Source organism: Saccoglossus kowalevskii, chromosome 19 (assembly GCF_978046115.1).
Source record: "Saccoglossus kowalevskii chromosome 19, keSacKowa6.1, whole genome shotgun sequence".
Lineage (NCBI taxonomy): Eukaryota > Metazoa > Hemichordata > Enteropneusta > Harrimaniidae > Saccoglossus > Saccoglossus kowalevskii.
This window is the reverse complement of record NC_140659.1, coordinates 331,508-355,377: the sequence shown is the minus strand read 5'-3', so window position 1 is coordinate 355,377 and position 23,870 is coordinate 331,508. Positions and strand designations below refer to the sequence as shown.

General features: G+C 35.2%; 1 protein-coding gene across 4 annotated transcripts in view; it reads right to left on the bottom strand.

Annotated features, from left to right (window-relative positions):
* The window catches only part of LOC100378319 (haloacid dehalogenase-like hydrolase domain-containing protein 3), a 148,018-nt gene that overhangs the window by 17,268 nt on the left and 106,880 nt on the right, over positions 1-23,870 (bottom strand). The window contains exons 1-3 of one of the 4 annotated variants that reach the window (XR_014927460.1): positions 23,640-23,717; positions 21,352-21,404; positions 7,945-8,114 (exon numbers count right to left, since the gene is read on the bottom strand). Coding sequence is in view for 2 of the 4 variants with exons in the window: in XM_085493890.1 (XP_085350016.1) it covers positions 12,962-13,706; positions 21,352-21,404 (798 nt within the window). In the remaining 2 variants the exon portion in view is untranslated. Of the gene's footprint in view, positions 1-7,944; positions 8,115-12,292; positions 13,707-21,351; positions 21,405-23,639; positions 23,718-23,870 lie in introns of those variants that run through there. The other 3 variants (XM_085493891.1, XR_014927461.1, XM_085493890.1) reach the window with 3 other exon arrangements.

Below are 23,870 nucleotides of genomic sequence, written 5' to 3'. Positions count from 1 at the left end.
AATTACAAAAGGTTTCCAAGACATGTGTCTTGAAAATCTAAATATTACATTAAAATCTGAATAAACAATGATTCATTTGATATTGGGCTTACTTACTTCGATTACGAAATTTTATTAGTAGCACTCACGAAGTTAGGGGGAGTCGCGCAAGGCGCCTCCCCCTTCAGCCTGCAAACAAAATGACAAATGAATGGACAAACCCAGCCCACCTTTGGCCACGTCAAGAACGCCCTGGTGGTTGATTGACTTTGGGGCTGAATGACCATTTGGCTTCATTAAATATAATTATATATTGCTTGACATTATGTGAATTCTGGGATACTCTGATACCAGAAATAAGAAAGAAAGACATTCTCAGTAGAACAATAATCAATAGAAGCACATTATTGATTAGTTTTTAATAGGGTATTTTTTTCTGTTCCACTGTATATCAAAGAAAGCTTAGAAAGAACCACAGTGTGGAAATTGAAGGCATGGAATAAATATACAAACACTTTCCATACAATTAAATACACATATTAAAGCAAAGCTTATATGCGAGACTAGCCGAGTGTACATGTCTGTGATTCCGGACTCTCTGTGACCCTTCCATTGAGGGTCACGCAGTAGTTGTATTCTCGGCGGGGCTGAGGTATGTCACAAACATTTTATGTTGCGACGACGCGCATACATGTATTCATTAAACAAACAAAAAAATTGTGTTTTTTATTGATTTACTTGTATTTATTTATTTATTTATTTATTTGCTTGCTTGCTTGTTTATTTATTGTTTATTATTAATTATACTGTGTAATTTTATTATTCCGTAATATTTGACAGCGAGAATCCAGATGAGAACAGCACCCTCATCGGTCGATATGCTCATTAAAATGGCTGTCGCAATAACTTGAATATCGCGGTTGACGATTTGTTGTTATTTTGGTTCGTTTTTTTGGTCGTTTCGTAATATGGCTAAGCCCAAATTGGGACACTACGTAACAATGCTTTGGTCTGTATAAAAGTTCTCACCTCAAAATCGAGAGAACGGTGCTCTTCATTAAATATGTTTGCCACCCCCGGAGGGGGGGGGGGTACCTGCAAAAAATACTGACAGGGGTGTGTAGCTGGTTGTTTGAAACCCCTACCCCTGATCAGACAGAAATAAGCTCAAATTGCCTACCCCCTTTCAGACAAACTGTGGATATTTTACACCTCTTTCGAGACAGTAAGCATAAGTGGTATTAAGGGAAAAGCAGATGGGCTTGAATTCTCCAGCTTTTTGGATCACTCAAGTTCAAGAGAACTGAAAACAGACTTTGACTTTAAAAACTACTACACGTAGTCAAAATACTCATCACAGGTCATCAATGACAAAATTGAGGATTAGTGCTCACAGACTACAAATAGAGACTGGGAGATATAACACAGATATATCTGACAGAAAATGTCTATGTTGTGAAAAGAACGCCATAGAGGACGAAGAACATTTTCTGTAACATGTTATCTTTACGCTGGAGAAAGAAATAAACTTTATCAGCTGTTATCACCCCCACATTTAGCAAAAAATAAAGAAAAACTAAAATATGTATTAAATAATAAAGGTGTAAAAACTTTATAATACAGACAGCAAAATACATAGAGAACTGTTTCAAAACAAGAGAGGAAAAACTGAAAACAGGATAAGGTCATGTGCATGCATTAGTAAACCAAACATTCACCAACACAAACATGGAAAACAATCCAATTTATTATTTTTGGTTCTACTTGTATTTGCTTGTCAGTTATATTTTATTTTCCTGTATGTATTTTTATTCTCACTTTAATTGTTTGTCTTTATTCACATCTGTATTGCATTTTAGTCAAAATCCTAATAGGGACACGAACGCAATAAAGAACATTATTATTATACAAATGTTACCCTGGTTCATTTATCTGTCATCGTATCATCATGTCAGTACGACTGCAATGCCCATCGTAGATGCAAAATAACGTCAAAACAACATGGTGGTTTAAGCCACCAATTGCCACATCGTATTTATCTTTTGGATTTTGTATGTCCTAGTGTACACTCGATTGTTGATGGTAACTGGTCATATATTATATAGAAGTCTAATGTTCCGAAATCCCTTTGTTCCGAATGATATAAGTAACAGACAAAATAGTAGATATATAATCTAACGGCCCACGAGGATGGCAAACATGGCCTGTATTGCTACTTTCTCTGACTGATATTTGACGTATGTTAGGCGGCTTTGTTGGGCTTAGTATTTTGTTCCAAAGGCCAGGAAGAAAACTGTAAAAATTAGTGAGCCCAAATAAATCAAGAAAACAGCCGCAGCCGAACATTCGCTTGGATAGTACCCGCTTTCAACTTGCTTGCACCGCCAAATAATCTACAGTCAAAGAAATTGTAACAAATGGAAAATCATTGCTATTAACCATGCTTTGTATTCTGTCTTGTCTACCTTTTTTGCCGCGCTCTTGACAGTTTTAGACAGCCCGGATGATGTTACAAGTGTAATCAAATCAGTACGATCTAAACAATACTTATTGTGTAATATCCAATCTAACAAAACGCTTACTACGTATAATGTTTTTTTTTTTACTTTTTACTATTAAAGTCCGATTTAAATATATTGTTATATGGTTACCTTTCGCCTTATGTGTATGCCTTACGCTAACTTGTTAGAGCTTTATCAACGGACCATCCTGGCCGCAATCATTTATTAATTAATGGACCACAATCCGAAACGGTTATTGTTGTGTGGGATTCTCAGATAAACATGCAACAGGGGGTGTACTGCAGCATTTTGTAATAATGACGCGTTTCGTAATAGGAGGTAGCAGCGTTTTGTAATAGCTGACGCGTTTTGTAATAATACTCATCGATTGAACAATCCCAAACTACAACATAGTTACAGATATGACTGCAACTCAAAATAAATAAATCCAAGTGCTCTCAATACCACTTGAAAGCGGTTTATTGAAAATTGGCTCGATCTCGGGTTGTGTGTTGTTCATTATATCGCCAATTCGTCGCAGTTTTTAACTTGTTATAACCTACTACGACTCGAGTTCAATTAACTGTCTTTTACCATTTTTTTTATGAATGATTTTACCACTTTTAGAAAATTTGTTTTGTGTTTGTTGTTGAACAAGTTGGATTTGTTTTGACACGTTTGGGTTCAGCAGTCGGTTCCAACGTTTATTCTATTGAATTTGTGACCCGAGGCGCTGATATCTGGGGGGAAATTCTTTTCTCCTCTGAGGTTCTCCACATTTGCCGGGGGGGGGGGGAAATCTCGTCTCGTATTTCTATCGCGTCCCCTTGAGGTACGGAATCTGTTAAGTCACTTAAACTTTACAGTCAAATAAGATACGCACAACGAAATACGTTTCGACTTAGTCGATCAGTCGAGTACTCTATAAGACACAGCGCCCTGAGGAAAAGTCCCCAAGACTCTTAGACTGCGTCAAGACTCGCCCCAAGACTCTCCAGGACTGCGTCTGTTCTGGTGTTCTCGCCAAGACCAACTCAAACAACTTTATTCATTTTCAAAACATTAACCAATTACAAAGCAGTAAAAAGACTCTAGGGCATAACCTTCTATCATAAAGCCAATCACACTAAGCACTGAACATGTCATATCTTTTGATATCACTATATTAATAATTGCGAATACTAACTGTCAGAAATAGTAGTCCAAATAGCGACGGGTATCTCGTAATTAGTTTCAAATCACTGAGCAAAGTTTCGTCTGGAACCTCAAATGGGCCGAAACGATGACAGACATAACTCAGCCGTTCGCTAGTAATCAACTACAGTTTTGTCGATCAACAGATACGCAAAACAAATTCATCACACTGATATACTGTTTTATGTGTTATTCTCATCTCTCACCTGGGTGTTTTTCGTTATTATAAGAATTTCCAATTTTCATCATTTCGATGTGTTATAATAAAAATAATGGGCTTCTCAAGACTGCTTTCATTGATTGTAAGCACCCTCGACTTTTAAGAACCCTCGCTCAAATAAAACAATCAAGATCTTTAACCGTACTACCGGTATATACACTTGTGTAACTGGCCTTGAACACCGGGCCCAGGTACGCAATACCAAATGATGATCACCACACTTATCATTCACAACAACTTATTTAATAATTACTAACACAAAATTATAAACTCTAAAGTCAGTCACGCCCATGCCGAGTGTACGTCACCTAAGGAGAATGTACCGACTAATTGTAACAAAACGAGGTCCACCTTGTCGGTAACCAGCAGGTTAGATTAGAGTGGCCAAATCCAATCAACCCAATTTTCCACCGAATACTTCAGGTACACTCTCACCTGTGTAACGTGTACACGCTAATGGAACAACCAATAATGGCAATAGACTATTATACAACAATATGCAACAGTGGCACCTGACTTGCGGTAATATGCACACAGGTACACCCCGGTAGGAATAGATTAAGTGTTGATCACACTGGTTAGGCAGGACATGTTCGCAGATACATTTAACAATAATATACAATACAATTAACAAATCACTACAGTTCACAATAATCTCTTCATATATCGGCAATAATTGCGACAGCAAGGTAGTTATCCAGCACGGTTATTTGTAGCCGACTCCGGGACCCTGGTTATACGTGTCCCGAGTCTACCAATTTCTCCTACGTGGCACGTCCCCTTACGGCGCAAAAATATAGCCCGACAACTCTGCAACTGAATTTAAATTACAGTCTTAGTGCAAGCTTTAAGGACAACTTTTCCCACGTTTCAAATTTGGAACGACACGTGGTGGAAATAGCGATATAAATATACAGTTCAATAAATATAAATTATATCCACTTCACTACAAAACCGAGTAACGATATCATTAAATGTTGTTAGATAAGGCAACAAAAGAACGAGTTAACAAAGTATGGCATAGAAATACGGTACGCATATTTTCAAGCTCCGACGTGCCAGTAGCCAGGTGTTCAAATTGCACACGATAAATACTAAAATAAATGTACGAATTACAAATATATACAACCTTTAAAAGAAATGATTTACGAAATAACTGAATTTAAATTACAGTCTTAGTGCAAGCTTTAAGGACCGACTGCTGGCAAGACAATTCCGTGGCTCACAAAAAGCGACAGGCAACCACTCCACATGGTGACCGACCGACCAACAAGACAAAAGGGATTCGGAGAGCGCAATGCATCATGGGGCGAAGCAACCCAACATTTGCATATAAACATCTGTACTCGATTAGGAATCGGGTTACACTTGGAATTCCAACAACACAAAGCATCATAATATTATAAGTGTCGATATAACTGTTGTTGGGAATATGTATAGTTATCACCAATAGATTTAAATGGATCAGTCTGGCACACAATCCCGTCGAAATCATGGCCTTCAAGTTATTTATATTATATACAATAATTACATTGAAGCAGATGACACTTGGTTTACCGTGATATCATTAGCATGAAGCTCATGACACAACTGATTTAAATGGGCTTGAAGATCGGGTGGGTGTGGCCGCAGAAATGTTTAGCACATAATCGTTGAACTGCAGCAGCAACAGTTCAATAAAATGCAGATAGTGTACGATGAAATATAATCGGCATTCATTCTGAAATGCATACAAGAGAATGGCAAAAATAGTTATAATATTAGATAAGTATGTCTTAAACGTTAAGATTTCCTTTTTTTGTTTTTGTTTTTAACACATACAGTAATAAACTAATAAATTTCAGTTAAAGGCAGTTTTTTACTCTGTCCTTATATGAATTTATCACACGCATGACGTGAGTATGGTCATAGTATAACGTCATACATGGACAGATAAAAAATAATGTGACGTCACTAAACGGCAAAGTAACGACGTAGTATTTACCTTGTCGTTTATTCGGTGTTATTTGCTTACTTTACTTCCTATGTCAACAGCAACTACGAGTTGGAAATTATTTCTCAGTACTGTACTTATTCACTGTTATAATGCTTTACCATTACTTTCACCATCCTACTACAGCCAGATATGAAGGCCTTTGCCGCATTTTGGCCACACTGTGTGGCGCGGATCGCGTGGACGGGTTTCATGTTCTCTGCACGTAATAAGCTCGGTTATTGGGTACCGATATTCCTGGTTACCGGACCTGCACATCGATCCCCAATGGGGCTCGGATTCTAACAGAACTCTGCGGAATAAATAGGGGATTATATCTAAATTTATTTTCAACGTTTTTCTGCTTTTTATATGCGCATTTTAGCAGACACAACTTTGTGAAGAACGTTGTTCTATGTATAATCACCAAATTCTTGCATCTTACTATATTTCCATGTGTTTAGTTGAGGCCGCTTTTTGCAGCTATAGCAACTTTCACTGATGACTCCTGGATAAACCACACTTGCTCGTAACTTGTCATGATCAGGTTCATTCGTATGTTAGAGAATTAGTAAACGGAACAACTGGCTAATATAATTATCAACTATGGAAGTTGTTTAAGTCTATAAGTATAAGAAATATGTCCCGACATAGGGGGCAATTAATCAATATGGCGTGTTAAATATTTTGCGTGATTGGCTGTGTGTGAGTCTAATGTGGGGAGGCTACGCCTTAGTCTTTCTACTTCCATGTAATTGGCTAAGAGTTGAGAAGTGAATAAAGCTGATCTCAGTTAGTCTTGGCAAGCTCACCACAAGGGAAGTGTCTTGAGAGGCACGTCCGACGTGGCACTTGTCACAGATCCGAGGATTGGTTAAGCACGCGGGATCACACAATGAATGGTGATGACAATGGGCATACAGTTAACTAAGCTATTTTATTCTCTAAACCTCAACAACAGATATTCATACTCAGAAATTAACATGAAACTTGTGCACAAGAACTTATCACTAATAAATCACGTTAATCGACAGATCAACGACTTCAATCTATTATCCATTTATGCAAAATACAACAATATGCTTAATACATAGTTATGTAAAACCATGGAACTATAAACTATGAACTATAAATACTTCCATGGTAAAACTAAGTTGGGCCATACAATGCCTTCGAGTCAGGGAATTAAGGCAAAGCTAAACTTTGATAAAGTTTACAGTATCAGCGTCCTATTGTAGTCCTGCAGTGTTCTGTTACGCTCCTCAAATCTTGGCATCGACGATACTTCAGCTACCATCCACATCAAGTCCATAGAGCTTCTAACACCAGTAACCGATCCGGGTAGATATAATAGAAACCATTCACCACCACCAGTTGCCAATATTAACGTAGGTCCACACGACACACCAGTTCACAATCACCAAGCCAAGGTTGATATGCCGTCACTCCTTCCTGTTCCATTCAGCAAAGGACAGAACCACTGAAACCAACAACTCGCCCTGTCTGCACACAGGTATAAACGTAACGCTGGTTGACTATAAGTCGGGTTCCGCAGCATGAGCAAGGTGACAAAGAGCCTGAAATGCCCTTACAAACTGCTGCTAGGCAGAGCTGAATACGGTGCTCACTCTTCGACGGCTCGTGGTGTACTGACTTGCCACGTCCACCACACAACTCCCATGAATTTACATAACAAAGCCACCTGCAAGACGCATGCAACCTTACATTCCCATTCAAACGCAAATACCCACATCATACGCTGTACAAAGCAAATACAACACTTGGCTTGGTTAGGCTCGACCAAGGGTCGGGCCAATTTTATTTATAAATTTAGCTCGCATTTACATGGCGGAAAACTAGGCTGATTTTCCTACAACGCTGAGATGAGAGATTAAAACGATTTGATTCTCTGTGTGTTCAGTCGAAAAGGTGGCAAACTCCCCGATCATTGGTACCTGACTTGAGGGTTTAATAATACGATAATTAAGCCATCACAGTATTTTGAATATCGAGACCTGATTTATCCTCATGAGTTAGAAATTAAAGAAACCACCAAGAACATGAATTCTGTTTCCTACCTTGATTTGTTTTTCCAAATTAGACCGAATGGTCTATATACTAGGCTGTATGGCAAAATGGATCCATCATCTCCAGCTTATGGTATTTATATCTCGCACCTTCTAGATATTCTAGAGGTTGTGTATTGTACAACGATTTTTGGGTAAGACACAACTCACTGGCTTCAGAGCTGGTGAAGCAAGAATACTCAAATCAGTACTTGTTAGAACTTTTAAAAGATTTTTTGAAAGATACAAGCATTTAATTTCCAAACTTGACATGTCTGTCTCGCAAATGATGAGAGACAGTATTCCTTGATATGCCTAACTATAAACTATTTTACAACTTGCCCAGATAGCTACATGCTTTTGGAGTTATTGGTATCAACTTGACGGGTGCAGCATGCTAGCATGTACGCTTACCCAAGCCACCATTTGTACAGAGACGTAGAGCGGTTCAAGATGGTCCATACTTTCACTGTTGGGGAATTGTGCATCTCATAAACCTGATGACTTTTGTCATCTTGTATGGGTAATGGATTTGTTTTGATTTTATATTATTCTATAGTCCTTCAGATTACACCTTTAAATCAATCTGTAAATTACTAAAATGTTGTATGCCAATTAGTAAATAAATACGCACAAGCATCTACCACAGTTGTTGTCAGGGATTCTCCACCAAGTGTGGTCGGGGCTTCTACCATCAGGTGTTGTCGGGGCTTCTACTGAGTTTGGGGAACTCAGTAATCGTAGATTAGCTCAATAAGTTGGTGGGCTAGAGGTACGTACGGGAATCGTTACCAGGCGGTAAGGGCGTACACAGAGAAGAGATACAGATACATGTAGTCCAGTATGTAACGCTTAGTAGGTTTATTCTTAATACACAGTAGATCCAATTCATGACTGATAAAACTACTTACTATAAACGAGTCTAGGGTGATGACTTAATCATAGTAGTAAGAAAGCTGTCGAATAAAATGGCAACAACCTTTGAACGCATTGTTATGCTAATTTGATTTCCGGCATGTTAGTTGACAAAGAAATAAAAGATTTCTTGAATTTTCGAGATAGCTACATGGATTTGAACCAAAATGTTATCGGCAAGACTCAGAATGCGACAGTGACAGCCACTGAAACGTAATTGAAGGCACATGAACACGTCAAGCAAAAAAGACTTTTTCTAGTCGTGGCATAAAATGGAGGCACATACCATTTTGACTCTTGAGGGGAATGGAAATCAGTTGATTTGAAAGTGTCACTTTAAGCAAGGGAGTAAATTGTAAATTGTAATTTGCTACGAAAAAAAAATGAAAACCTTGAACATACTTTTTGGACTTTAGTACATCATTTTGTTTGATTACCTAACGTTTTTAGGTTCAGATGACAGATGACTGATCACATACCTAAGCGGCCGTCCTTGGCAAATACTGAAGCAAAGGCATTTTCGATGTCAAAATTGCAAAACCACCCCTTTTTACGCAAACTGGGAATTTCGAATTACTAAACGAAGTACAGGACGATGAAGCTTAGATATCCAAGAACCAACACATACCAAAAACAAGCCGGTAGGCTGGTTGGCGATCCGCTCCGCTCAGAAACAAGCAATATGTTTTTGGCTGTTTTCCATGGTGACATAAACGTGAAGCTAACGTCGCTTTATAACTAATACGAAGTTCGCAAACACCATTCATTCTTTAGAAGTCACTCTCCTAGTAGAGTGACTGTGCTAGGACGTATTCTGCTGTTACATTTATTATTTCCAACCGTTTTGCGATAGGATTTTCTAGAATGAAGCGTTTCCTGCAAATGCTGGAAAGCGAAATAATGAAATGATAATATTTACCTAAAGTACAGTGTGTTGACCTTCATAATAATATACTTCATAATGAAAAACACTAGTCATGGTGAGTTATTTAAACATAAGACTCATAATCGGAAAATATGACCACAGTCCAGAATTTCAGACGGATATTAAGCAACTTAAGAGCATATCAGAAGCATTTACTCTAAAATATAAAAAAGAACTGCAGTCAAAAGTCAAGAATGCCAGCAAATAAAGGACTCTATCCCACAATCCTTTGTGCGCGTTATGACGGACACGCGCAAAAAACTGTACCACGCTTGACAAATCTGGGTCAAATATACAGTACGCGACTATCTTGCCACAGATTGTTTAGTGGTGGAGTGTTTGGTGACCATTGAATTAGCCCGTGATTCATATTTTATGTGTATTAATTTATTCATCAATTTTCGTGACTGACAGTACTGCCCAAATTTTAGTCAAAAAAACGCAACTGGTGAAACGGAAGAGCTTCGCCAGGCGATGGAAAAAGGGCTCTTTGGCAACGATCGTGTAGAAGTCAAAATACGCGTTCTATTTTTACGCGTTAAATTTGGCTCTTCCGTTTCGCCCCCTCCGGAATGTTCTACTTTTGCAGTCTAATCGCAGGTTTTTCGAAAAACATCGAAAAAACACAAGAATTAGTAGAAATGATCCTGTTTTGGGCGCATTATTGATAGAGAATAATGTCTTTATTACAAAAATGCTGAAAAACCATGAGTTGTTGCCTTAGTTATTTTTTTATTGGCGAAAAACTGCGAACTCGGCAAATTTGGTTGCACAACTTCCCTTTATCATATACACCCAGCAACACTGATGCCAGCTGACCGTGTACAAAACTGGTAGGAGGTAATACATTTGGGGCGAAAGTATTCAAAAATCAGTTTTTGGATGTTGCAATGGCAGTGGTGGGCCAGGATTTTTTTCCAATTAGTGACGGCACGACCTACCTGTGAAGTATGAACAAAACCAGCTGAGCCGAAAAAATCACAGAGGAGTTAAAAGCCGTTGCTGGTGAAAAGTTACCCCAACTTTGGGGTCAAATTTCTCGGTAATGAAAACAGATATCAAAAATTCAAATAGTAACTTTGTGCCCACACTCAAGCTGAGTAGAATGAGCTATGTCTGAAGTGTTTTATCCCAAATTTGTAGGAGGGGATACATTTGGCGCGTAGCTATCCAAAAATCAGTTTTTTGGCTGTTGCTATGGTAACAGTGGGCCAAAATTTTTTTCCAGATTTTTCCTAATAACTAGGGTGAAGGACTGACCTACCTGCCAAGTTTGAAAGAAATCAGCTAAGCCAAAAAAATCGCAGAAGAAATCATAAGTGAAAACACTGGAAATGTACACAGACACACACACACACACACACACACACACAAAACGACAAAAGTGATTATAAGGGCAATCCTAGCGGAGCAGACCGCCAATGATATCTCAAACGTGAATATTCGTGGTGTATTTTAAGTCTAACCGGCCCATAAGTTGGAATTCGTTAGTACTCTAAATATCCAAATATATTTTAGTGTAAGGTAGTAATAATATGTAATAATTAATTTTAAATTCATGATTATAAGGCATGCTGTATCTTCATACTTTTTGTGAATATTTTCTGCAGTGTTTTTGGGTTCTTAGTGACAGCTCTGTAAATTTGATGTGTAGTGCAAACTGAGTTTCTGTTTCATTTACTTAGGTTCGAATACATTAGGTAAAACTTGATAATCAGAAATCAGGAATTCAGGAATCTGAATTTAACAAATCAATTATTCTGAGCATGCTCAATTGCTCTGTCAGTGCAGTAGAGAGAGGTAATTTTGGATGAAAATCTTGAAAAAGACCCACTTAGGATTTTCAGACCTAGAAAAAAATTTTCATGCATATGTAACAGACTTGTTCATCAACCTGCCAAGTTTCATTGACATCTGCTGCACAGGCTTCACCTGAATAGGGACTACCAGGGCCACCAGTTGGCCATTTTGAATATCTATAACATGATGTAAAATGGATATATAAAATTTGAACATAATCATTCAAAGCATGGCAGAGATGATGTACATATGTATAATATTATGTATGATGTATGTGTGAAGTTTGATTGTGATTGGTCCAGCCAGGCATGTCTAAGACGCATGCACGTTCACACACACGCACAGGGACTAATTAACATCACCGTGGAGACCATTAAGATGAGGCTAACCATGCTAAATATAATAAAAGCTCTAGGGCCTGATAACATCATCCAAGAGTCTTAAAAGAACCTTGTCCTGTTTTAGCACAACTTCTTTTTCTTATATTCAGTATATGGGTAATTTCCTATCAGATTCATAGAGGTACATGCCTATTACAAACAGGACCATTTAACTACAGGCATGTTGTTTATCATATTGTCTGCAAATTAAGTAAATCTGCGTGATGACACAAATAACCTGTTCCCCAAGCACACATATGTCTTCCTACAGGGTGAATATCATGCATTACCCATCTTCTGGATGTTATTGAGAATTGGTCGGATATTGTCATGTTAAGCATTTTGATTGTTATCATTCGAAAACATTTATTGCATTATCATAGTTTTCTTAAATACTGTGTATGAGTATTTTTTACATATTTGACAGACATACAATTTTTTGCTTTAAACCACATCTATAAATAGACATGTTGTTGACATAACTGCGAACGTGATAGAACATCACTTTATTACGTAGATCTATGTTAACTTTCGGCCAATTCGGGACATTCACGTCTAGGATTTCAGTATCCTACCAAGCCTATAAATAGGACGCCCTTCTATTTTAGCACCAGTCTTTGCTGCTGTGCTTAAAGCTTGTATAATTTTTGTTCATGTATTACTAACTTTCTGGTAAGGTCTCTGGTATATCAATGGATATACTCTATTGATGTAATAAACTATTCTACGTGTTTATTACTTACGCCTACATTACTAGTGATTGATTTATTTATTTGCATTTCTTACCGATTTTGGATATAACCCAGTCACGAATTATAACCCCACAGATATATGATATATAAGGTGAACTTTAGATTTATGACATCGCAGGAAATCTTTTTGCAGATGATACTATGTTATATTAAGAAAATCGATGTACTGATGATTGCAAAAATCTACAGAACTTGCCCAGAAACAAGAAAATTTGCTTTTATTTGAGCAAGTTCATCATTGATAAAATACCCATCTGTTAAGCCAAGATTTGATTCAAATGAACAAAGTCTTTCAAGATATGATGCTTATCTACTCCTTTGGGAGAACAGTTTTTATATTTTCCTTCCCTGTCAATCAAATATGCCGCCATGCCAACATCTCTAGCAGCTTTGTAATCCAGATCCACATTATCACCAACATGTACGCTTTGCTGTGGCTTCACCCCTGCTTTCTTCATGGCTATTTGGAATATTTCAGCATTCGGTTTTGCTGACTGCACCTCAGAAGATAAAACAACAACAGGGAAATATTTCAAAATGTCAAAACCTGTATGTAGAAGATCAGGTAATCTTTCATCATTGTTTGACACAATTCCAAGAAGAAGACCTTTTTTCTTTAATTTAGGAAGGGTATCCTTTACATCTGGAAATAGCTCCCAGCAATTTGGAGTTGAAAATTCCTTGTATAATTTTTCCAGCACTGGTTCCATTTTAGTTTCATCATAATCCTTAGCAGTGTCCATAAAACTTCTTTGCATGACCAGTTTCCACCAGTTTTTTGTTGACAGTTTCCCATCTGTACATCCAAAATTTGGATGCTCCCTACTCATTTGTGCATACTGAATATAAAATGCATCTGTTAGTGATGCTTCATTGTATGACTGAATTCCAAACTGCTTAGCCACTCGGTTATAATGATGGCCAACAGAAAATCTGATTTTAATTAGTGTTAATGTTGCATCAGTGGTGAGAAGTTTAAATCTTGAGGAAGCCATGTGTATTCTGGAAGAGAGAAGCATTTTATATTTAAAGCAAGGGAGTCGTCACCTGCGCATGCGTCAGATGGCCATAGCGTGTCATTGTTCACAAACAAGTATCTACCCATGAGCCTTTGCGTTTTTAGCGTGTGTTGTTATTGTCGCTTGGGATTCAATTTCCGTGCATGAACAGGTGACGACCCACTCACTTTAACATTACTTGAAAGGAAAAAGTACATATATGTAGTCTCATCTGTGATTATATTACCAATAATGCCAAAAAAACAACAACTTATGTTGCCCTCAAGTCGGAAAATTGAAAAATTGGGTCGGTCGGTCGGATTTTTTTTAAAAAACTCAATTTAAAGTTTAATAGTTGATCCAGCTTTTGCTGTCATGCACACAGCAAACATGTTCACCATGTATGCTACCGCTGTACACATGTACATACACACGTTTAAATAAAATACAAAAATTTGCAGATGCAGATGTTAGCACGAACATTTCGTAGTTACAGGGGATTTCGCACTAATACCTCCATTTCGCGATTTTTTAAATTTTATTTAAAAACAAATTAATCAGCCAACTGTGCCAGTCTAGTACACACGATGACAAACCCGGAAGTGAGAATACTGACAGCGCTAAAACAAAGTGCAAAAGCCATTGTTTTGTTTGTGATGTAAGCGGATGAGAGTTTCAATGTCACGTTTTGTAAATTCAATAACATTTTGTGCATTTCATATATTAATCAAAGAAAGCTTAGAAAGAACTCCCGTGTGCTGAGAGTATTGGAGACACATTAAAATTAATTCAAAATTTAAGATTTGCTTTCAAACGAGAAGCTTGGCAACTAATTTTTGTCTGCTATTTGAGATGCATAACATGAAAAAAATGTGATCCACATTAATTATCAAAATTTATAATACATAAATACATAATACATCCATGGTTTTTAGTCTAATTTATTCCAGAGCACCTCTGCGATGAATTCAATTTAAATCTGATTTTTCTAGATATTAGAAATGGGCTAATAATAGATAATCAATATGCAAGTTTATCAATATTAAACTAATCATGTCTGTGGATACCTCAATGAACCAAATGAATTATTATAAAAAACAAAGCAATTATTATGCATAAATTTAGGTCTGTATATTGTTTCAGGGCGCACATGTACAAAGTTTCATTAAAATGTAATGGGTAATCCTAACTAAATTAGTGGAAAGCTGAAAAGTAAATTATTATGCAAATTAGGTTATTATTATAGATGTATATGAACCTAAAACTAATTTGATCATCACATTGTGTTAGAGTACATATGTACCAAGATTCATTGAATTAAGATAAGTACTGTCACAGACCATCTATGTACAAAGTTTTATTGAAATGTGATTAGAACCAAAAATTATGATTTATTATGCAAATTAGGTAATTAATATGATCTGATTTTAATTAAAAAATGAGTGGGTCTGTGCATTGTTCTGGAGCATCAATGTACCAAGTTTCATTGAAATGGAATAATTAGTACATGTGACATCAGTGTAAAAGCTGAAAATTGGCTAATTAAGCAAATTAGGTAATTAACATGCACTGATTTTAACCCAAAACTAATCAGGTCTGTGCATTGTCCTAGAACATCCACGTACCAAGATTCATTGAAATGGGATAAGTAGTACTTGCGATATCAGTGTAAAAGCCAAAAATTAACTAATTATGCAAATTAGTTAATTAATATGCACACATTTTTACATAAAATTAATCAGGTCTTTGGATTGTTCTAGAGCATCTATGTATCAAGTTTCATTGAAAAGTAATGAAGTAATAGTACTTGAAATATCAAAAGCTGAAAATTGATTAATTATGCAAATTAGGTAATTAATATTTCATATATCTGTCATCGTCCTATGTATGTTTCATTGAAATGTGATGATTAGTACCTGACTAATCATTATGCAAATTAGGTTAATTATATGCATGGATTTTTACCCAAAACTAATCACATCTGTGTATTAGTTCAGAGCATTTATGTACCAAGTTTTATCAAAATTTAATGAATGGCTCTTCAGATATCAGTGGAACAGTCAAGGAAAATTAGCTAATTATTATGCAAATCAGGTAATTAATATGCATGGATTTCAACCAGAACCTGATCAAATCTGTGCATTAGCCCAGAGCATCAACACACCAAGTTTCATTTATAACCAACATATAGTTCTTGAGATATCTGTGGAACGGACAGACAGACACACACACACACACACACACACACACACACACACACACACACATACAGACAGAGTAACTGCAAAGACTCCCATGGCGTGCTTCGCACACAAGAGTCAAAAATTATATTTACAACAACAAACGTATTGTTTTTTATTTAAAATAATGTTTTTATTTAAAAAATACTTGGTGCGGCGATATTTTTAATATTGTGCACCAACTATCCGTCGAATCGCAAATGACAAAATGGCCTGGAATGCAAAAGACGTGTTTGCTCTTCAGACTTCATAGTATCCGGAACATGTCAGAGAAATACAGATCAATCCAAGGTTCAAAGTCGCCACTTAACCCCCAGAGACGCTGGGGAACAAACAACGGCCCGGGGTCGTTAATTTTTAGAGGAAACATTTTTTTACTATTTAAAATGGTGAGTTTTTAATATTTGGGCCTAAAAAAAACGCGACCTGATATTTCATATTTTTCGGTAGGTCGCTGAGGGCAACAAAAACATTTTTTTTTTGGCCTAATAATAATAATAATAACTTTATTGCCTCAATGTAAAAGATTTACATAGGATAAGTACAGCAAAAACGAGTATTGAAATAACAACAACATATATGTAAAAATATTATAAATCAAAGAAAGCTTAGAATGAACTCCTGATAGTATGCCGAGAGTATGTGCTGATGTATTGAAGACACATTAAAAATTAATTCAAAATTACTTGTACTTGAGATATTGATGGAATAGCTGAAAACTAATTAGGTAAATCAGGTATGAGCAGATTTGAGTGTAAAACGAATAAGGCCTGCGTAATGTAATATCTATGTACCAAGTTTCATTGAAATGTGATTAGAACAAAAAAACTATTAATTATTAATTAAATGAATTATTATTAGAGAACAAATTTCAATCAAAAATTATTCATGTAGCAAATTTTATTCAAATGTTATGATCATTAATTGAGATATCAGTGTTAATTAATTATGTTAATTAGATGATTAATAAGCATAAATATTTACCAAACACTAATTGGGTCTCTGCATTGGCCTAGGTTCATTGAAATGTGATGATGAATACTCTTTAAAAGTTTCATTAAAATCCAAATATTGTTTTTTTATATATCAGTGGGACATTCATGGAAAAATTAACTAATTATGCAAATTAGGTAATTAATATCCACAATTATTTACCCGAAAACTAATCAGGTCTCTGCATAGTCCTTAAGTAACTATTTACCAAGTTTCATTGAAATGTGATGATTACTACTTGAAATATTAAAAGATGATCAAAGAAAGCTTAGAAAGAACTCACATGTGCTGAGAGTATTGGAGACACATTAAATATAATTTGAAATTACTTAGCTGAAAACTAATTATGCAAATCAGAAAATTAATATGAACAGATTTGAGTGTAAAACTAATGAGGTCTGCGCAATGTAACAAAAACTCTATGTACCAAGTTTAATTAAAATGTGATAAGAACCAAAAAATTATGAATTATTATGCTAATTAGGGAATTAATATGAACAGATTTTTACCCCAAACTAATTAGGTTTGTACATTGTCCTAGAGCATCTTTGTACTAAGTTTCATTAAAATGAAATAATTAGTACTTTAGATATCAGTGTGAAAGCTTAAAATTGGTTAATTATGCAAATTGGGTGATTAATATGTACAGATTTTAACCCACAATTATCCAGGTCTGTCTATTGTCCTACAGCATCCATGTATAAACATTCATTGATATGTGATGATTAGTACCTGAGATATCAGTGTGAAAGTTGGAAATGGGTTAATTATGCAAATTAGGTGATTAATATGCACAAATATTTACTGAAAACTAATTGGGTCTCTGCATAATTCTAGATTCATTGAAATGTGATGATTAGTACTTTAGATATCAGTAGAATAGCTGAAAATTAATTATGCAAATTAGGTAATTAATATGCACAATTATTTACCCTGAAACTAATCATGTCTCTGCATAGTCCTAAAGGATCTATGTACCAAGTTTCATTGAAATGCGATGGTTAGTACTTGAGATTACTGCGGAAAAGCTGAAAATTAACTAATTATGCAAATTAGGTGATTAATATGTACAAATATTTATCCGAAACAATCAATCTCTGCATAGTCCTTGAGTATGTAAGTACCAAGTTTCATTGAAATGTAATGCTCACTACTTATATCAAAAGCTGAAAATTAATTAATTATGTAAATTAGGTAATTATATGTACTGATATTACCATAAAAACTATCAGGTCTGTGCAGTGTCATATGACATCTATGTACCAAGTTTCATTGAAATGTGATGATTAGTACTTGAGATATCAGTGGAAAAACCGAAAATTGACTAATCATTATGCAAATTAGGTAATTAGTATCCACGGATTATTACCAAAAACTAATCAAAACCTAGCATTAGTTCAGAGCATCTATGTACCAAGTTTCATCAAAATCCAATGAGTGGTTGTTTAGATACCAGTGGAACAGTCATGGAACCACTAAAAAATAGCTAATTATCATGCAAATTAGGTAATTAATATGCACGGATTTTTACCAAAAACTAATCAAATCTGCGCATATGTTCAGAGCATCTATGTACCAAGTTTCATCAAAATCCAATGAGTGATTCTTTAGATATCAGTGGAACAGTCATAGAACAGCTAAAAATTAGCTAATTATCATGCAAATTAGGTAATTAACGAGCATGGATTTTTACCAAAACCTAATCAAATCTGTGCATTGGCCCAGAGCATCTATGCACCAAGTTTCATCAAAAACCGATGTATGATTCTTGAGATAGCAGTGGAACAGTCAGACACACATACACACATACACATACACACACACACACATATACAGACACACTAAACTGCAAAAACTCCCATGTACCAAGTTTTATCGAAATGTGATGAATACTACTTGAAATATCAAAAGCTGAAAATTAATTATGCAAATTAGGTAATTAATATGTACTGATATTACCCTAAAAACTATCAGGTGTGTGCAGTGTCTTATGATATCTATGTACTAATTCTAAATGTTGTCAACATTTTCCTCTTATGAGCGTCATGTTCATTCAAATATGGCTCAAAGATATATTCTGTTTTAAATTTAGCATATGTTCTCAGTTTGCTATTTTCTTTGGAAATCATTTCTTTCCAGAAACTGGCATATTTATTTTTAAGGGGAGTTTTTAAATTTAATTATTAATTTTATTTTTTTGGTTCATAGTGAGTGTTTTTTCTATTATGAAGTTTAGTGAATTGTCTTTCAATATTGTATGTATTGCATTTAGCCACTTGTATTGTATGGTATTGTGTTGTGTTGTGTTTGTTCTAGGTATGCCTGTTTTGTTAGATTATCATCTGAGAGTTCCAACCAGTAATTAATAGCTTGAACTTTTGCACTGAGCAGTAGTGGCTAATGACCAACCTCTGCTCTTGATGCTAAGAGACATGATTTTTTATTTACTTGTTTGCAGAATATTGATTTTTTCAATTGATGTTTTGTCCCATTTAGTATTGTCCTGAATGAAAGTCCTGCATGTCCTGCATGCCCATAATTCTGAGCCATAAAGAAAAATTGGTTTTATGTAAATGTTAAATAGTTTCATTTTTAGTTTTATTTCTAGATTTCCTAAAAGTACTTTGTTCATGGTGTAAATTGATTTTCTAGCTTTACCTGCTAAATTTGACATGGCATCAGCAAAACTCCTATTTGATTTTATTGTGATTCCCAGATATGTATAACTGTTTGTTGTTTAAATGTTATTATTTCCAAAACTGAATTGGTATTTTTTTCTCAATGTTGATGAACCAAAGATAACAACTTAAGTTGTTATCTTTGGTTCATTGTGAAAGATTCACACTCAATTTCCACTTATTGCAATATTCATTTAGTGTATTTAATGATGTCTGTAGACCAGCATAGGTAGTGGAAGTGAGGGTTAAATCATCTGCATATAAAATAAAGTTAACAGTGTTAATATTCAGGAGTGTTGATTCAGTATTGGCATTATCCAAAATATCCTTTAAATCATTTATAAAACGTTGAAAAGAGTTGGGCTACTTATTCACCCCTTTTTTACTTTATTTTTACTTTATTTGTTTATTTTATTATTTTGTAAATCTTGCCATTCATGTTATTTTTTAATAGCTTATAGAATAGCCCTATACTCCATACAGTGTTGAATGTTTTGGTTTTTGTTTATTTTTAATGTGTTTAATACAAAAATTTGATCAGTTGTTCTGTGTTTTTTTCTGAAGCTGGCCTGGTTGTTTTTGGGTATTTTATTTTCATCAATGAACCAGTTTATGTGTTTATTTATGATGGAACAGAAGACGTTACCAATAAATATAATTATGCTGTGATCATCTTAATTTTAACATCGGTACACATAAAGAGATCATGTCTTTGACAATGTATCAATTCAAATTACGCAGATGAGAGCTTATAATTACAAGCAACGACAAACAAAAATTATGACAAGGAAGGTGAATTCATGCATCATTCATGACATCCATATATGGTGGTGATGAACTGAAAGTTGACCTTCCAACAACATGGCGTCTCACATGTTCACCAAAGTTATTTGATACTACTGCTTATTGAGGAAATATATGCATTGTTATGGCTATGTCATGAGTAAGAAGATTGAAGTTCCTGTTTTATTGAAATTGTTGCTAGTGTGATGTGTTAAGATCCATACAACTCAAGAAAATCATTTTTAAAACACTCAAAACATCTGTGGTTAAAAAAAAAAGCTGCAGCCGAAACATTCATCTCCATGGTCAAGAATATAGGATCATGATAAAACTGTTTCTAAAGGGTTACATAACCATATTGATATATACACAACATTTATAATGAATGGGAAAGGGTTTGTTGTATTGACAGTTACAGTGTCATGTCCAATGTATGTAAGTAGTATGGCATTATTAATGGTGTGGCACATGCACATATTTTAGACTAAAACTATCTGGTCTGCGCATTGTCCTAAGGCATCTATGTACCAAGTTTCATTGAAATATGATGATTAGTATTTGAATTATCTGCAGATAAGCAGAAAATTGACTAATAATGCAAATTATGTAATTAATATTCATGGATATTAACTCAAAACTTATCAGGTCTGTGCACTGTCCTATGGCTTTTGTGTACCAAGTTTTATGGAAATGTGATGATTAGTACTTGAGATATCAGTGGAGGAGCCAAAAAATTTACTAATCATTATACAAATTAGGTAAATAATATGCATAGATTTTTACAAATCAGGTCTGTACATAGTCACAGAGCGCCTATGTACCATGTTTCATTGAAATCTGACCAGCGGTTCTCGATGGAACAGACAGACATACATACAGACAGGGTTACCACAGTAATGAAAATGCATGGAAGTTCTGTGTAATTGACAGTTAATAATTACTTATAATTTCTCACCCAATTTGTATGCACTTTTTTCTTATATTCTTCAATATTTCTGGAAATGAACCCTAATGAACAGACAACATTTGAGTCATTTGTTAGTTTTACTTTTAAAAATTTTTTGATAAACTCAAGACAAAGCAATGTTAGGATGTGTTATCAGTAGCTATCTGACACACAATGAGTGTTTCCAAACATTCAAGTGGTTTGTCTCCACCCCTGTTTGTTTCACAGATTAGTCATTTGCATATGAATGTGTCAGACACAAGGTCACACAGCCACTGAAAAAAATCATTGATTTTGGTGTTTTCATATGCCGAATTTATCCAATTATAGCTATCCCATTCCTTTATTTTTTTGGTTTCTAATAGCCTTACACATTTGGATGCCCCTACACATGGTAAAACAAACCTTGATGGGAAAACAAATTGATTGTGCCGATAAACAAGCTTGAAAATCTTTGCTGTTACTTCATGGACGTTTTCTAGGAGTTTATGTTTTTCAAAATACAAGGTCTTTAACAAAAAATAACGTATACTTATTGTCGTCGGATTAACACCAAATTTTCACAGCTTTAAGGTGACAATGAGAGGAACTTGAATGTGTCCAGACAAACTATTTCATCGATTATTTACCAACGAGTTGTGGTTTGAGTTGGGGGCAATGTGACTAAAACAGTAATTGAAATTCAGCACACTATTTTTTAAAACGCGTTGCTTGAATAAAACTGACCAGACACATTCAATTTACCAGACTATTGAACAACTAGGAAAAGTGAAAAAAATACTTCTTATCGCCAGTGTAAATGCGTAATTATTTTTTTTACAGTAAAAAGTAATTTTTCACCTTTGATTGAGTAACGCGTCGTAGAATGCAGATACGGGCATGCAAAATACACTTGTGAAAAGCTTGAAGTCTGGCGATTCTAAAAATATATACTTTCCCGGGTCTATTTGTAGTCATTTAGTCACAATTAGAAGATGAAAACAAGTATGCAAATAATAGTCTCGCTACCTTAATGTAACTTTGCAACATACTTGATGCATTGAGTTCCATTCAAGATTAATGCTTGAGAACACACACTTCTGAGTTTATAGTGATCTCACACTGTTGTCATAATAAATGAATATGATCTCTAAGTACAGTGATAGTGTTGTTGCTTTCCCCACAGATTGAAGTACTGTGTGAAATATTTTATTTTCACTTGGATGTTATTTTTGGTGAGGGGCAGATTTAGTGAAAATAAAATTCAGCGATTATTCCTTTCTATATTTTACATTCAACTTGTCAAAAAAATAGGCCTGTTGCTCAACGGCTATTGGTGTTATTTCCAGTTGTAAAATAACAAGCAGTCTGTAACGTAAATTTAAAATATTCTTCAAAATTAGAAAACTGATATCTTTATAAGTATCTTTATGAAATAAGCAAATATGACAATTTTGTACTTGGCTACTAAATTTTCTAGTTGGACACCAGAAATTCAAACTTGGTTGCCAATGGCCACAAGGAAAAAGATAAAACTTTGAGGGCTACTAACAAATCTAAATAAAGATATCGTCAAGAAATGAAGTACCTGAGATCCTTCAACTATCGAATGTTCTGGAAAGTTTCAAAGCCATATCATTTATCATTTTTTCAAAAACATAAAGTTGATAGCAACGGACAGTCAGCAATACTGTAAGCTTTGCTTGACAGTGGCATAAGATAAGAAAATAGAAAAATACTGTTTCTGTTGTGCGTGTTCAAGTACAATGAATGTACAGGTTTTGACTGCAGTATTCTCCACAAACTAAAATTGATGGAGCTTGGTCTGAGAATGTAAAAGTGGGAGTGGCAGTACCAGAATTGAAGATATCATCATGAAATGAACAAATTTGATAGTGGTCCACATGTAGTACATATATGTGGTGGGGACATCTATCAACCGAACGCGTCCCGTACATACAGCACTGTACGCAGGGCTACATATACACCAAGTATCAAAGCATTCAGGCTTGTAGTTTTCAAGAAGAAGTTGAAAAAGTAAAACATTGACACGGACGACGGACGACGACGGATAATCACTCATATGATAAGCTCCGCCCGACAAAGTCGACAGCGGAGCTAAAAAGTCTTTCCAGCGAAAATCAATTGCAGCTAAAATAAAGTATTTTACAGTACATTTATCCTGGCATGTATCTGCATGTTGAGGTAGAGGCTGATAGAGGCAGACATCTTGTTGGAAATCCAGCCAATTAACACCTGGTACAATATATATTATGACAAAACAATTTCAACCAAAGTGGGGAGGTTATCAAACTTACCAGAAATCACGTTATTTATTTACAACTTAGAAGACGTACTGGTATTACATGATCCAGGTAGGTTAAAGGTTAAAGATTATGTTGTAACTTTGCCCGGGGAAAGCAGTAACGATTTTAATTATATATCTTTTATTTGTAATGTGTTTTTAAGCATTTTTTTGTGAACAAATGCTTTTCTGTCTTCACACCTTCTGTTTGATAAAGAACAAAAAATACCATGGCAATAGTTTT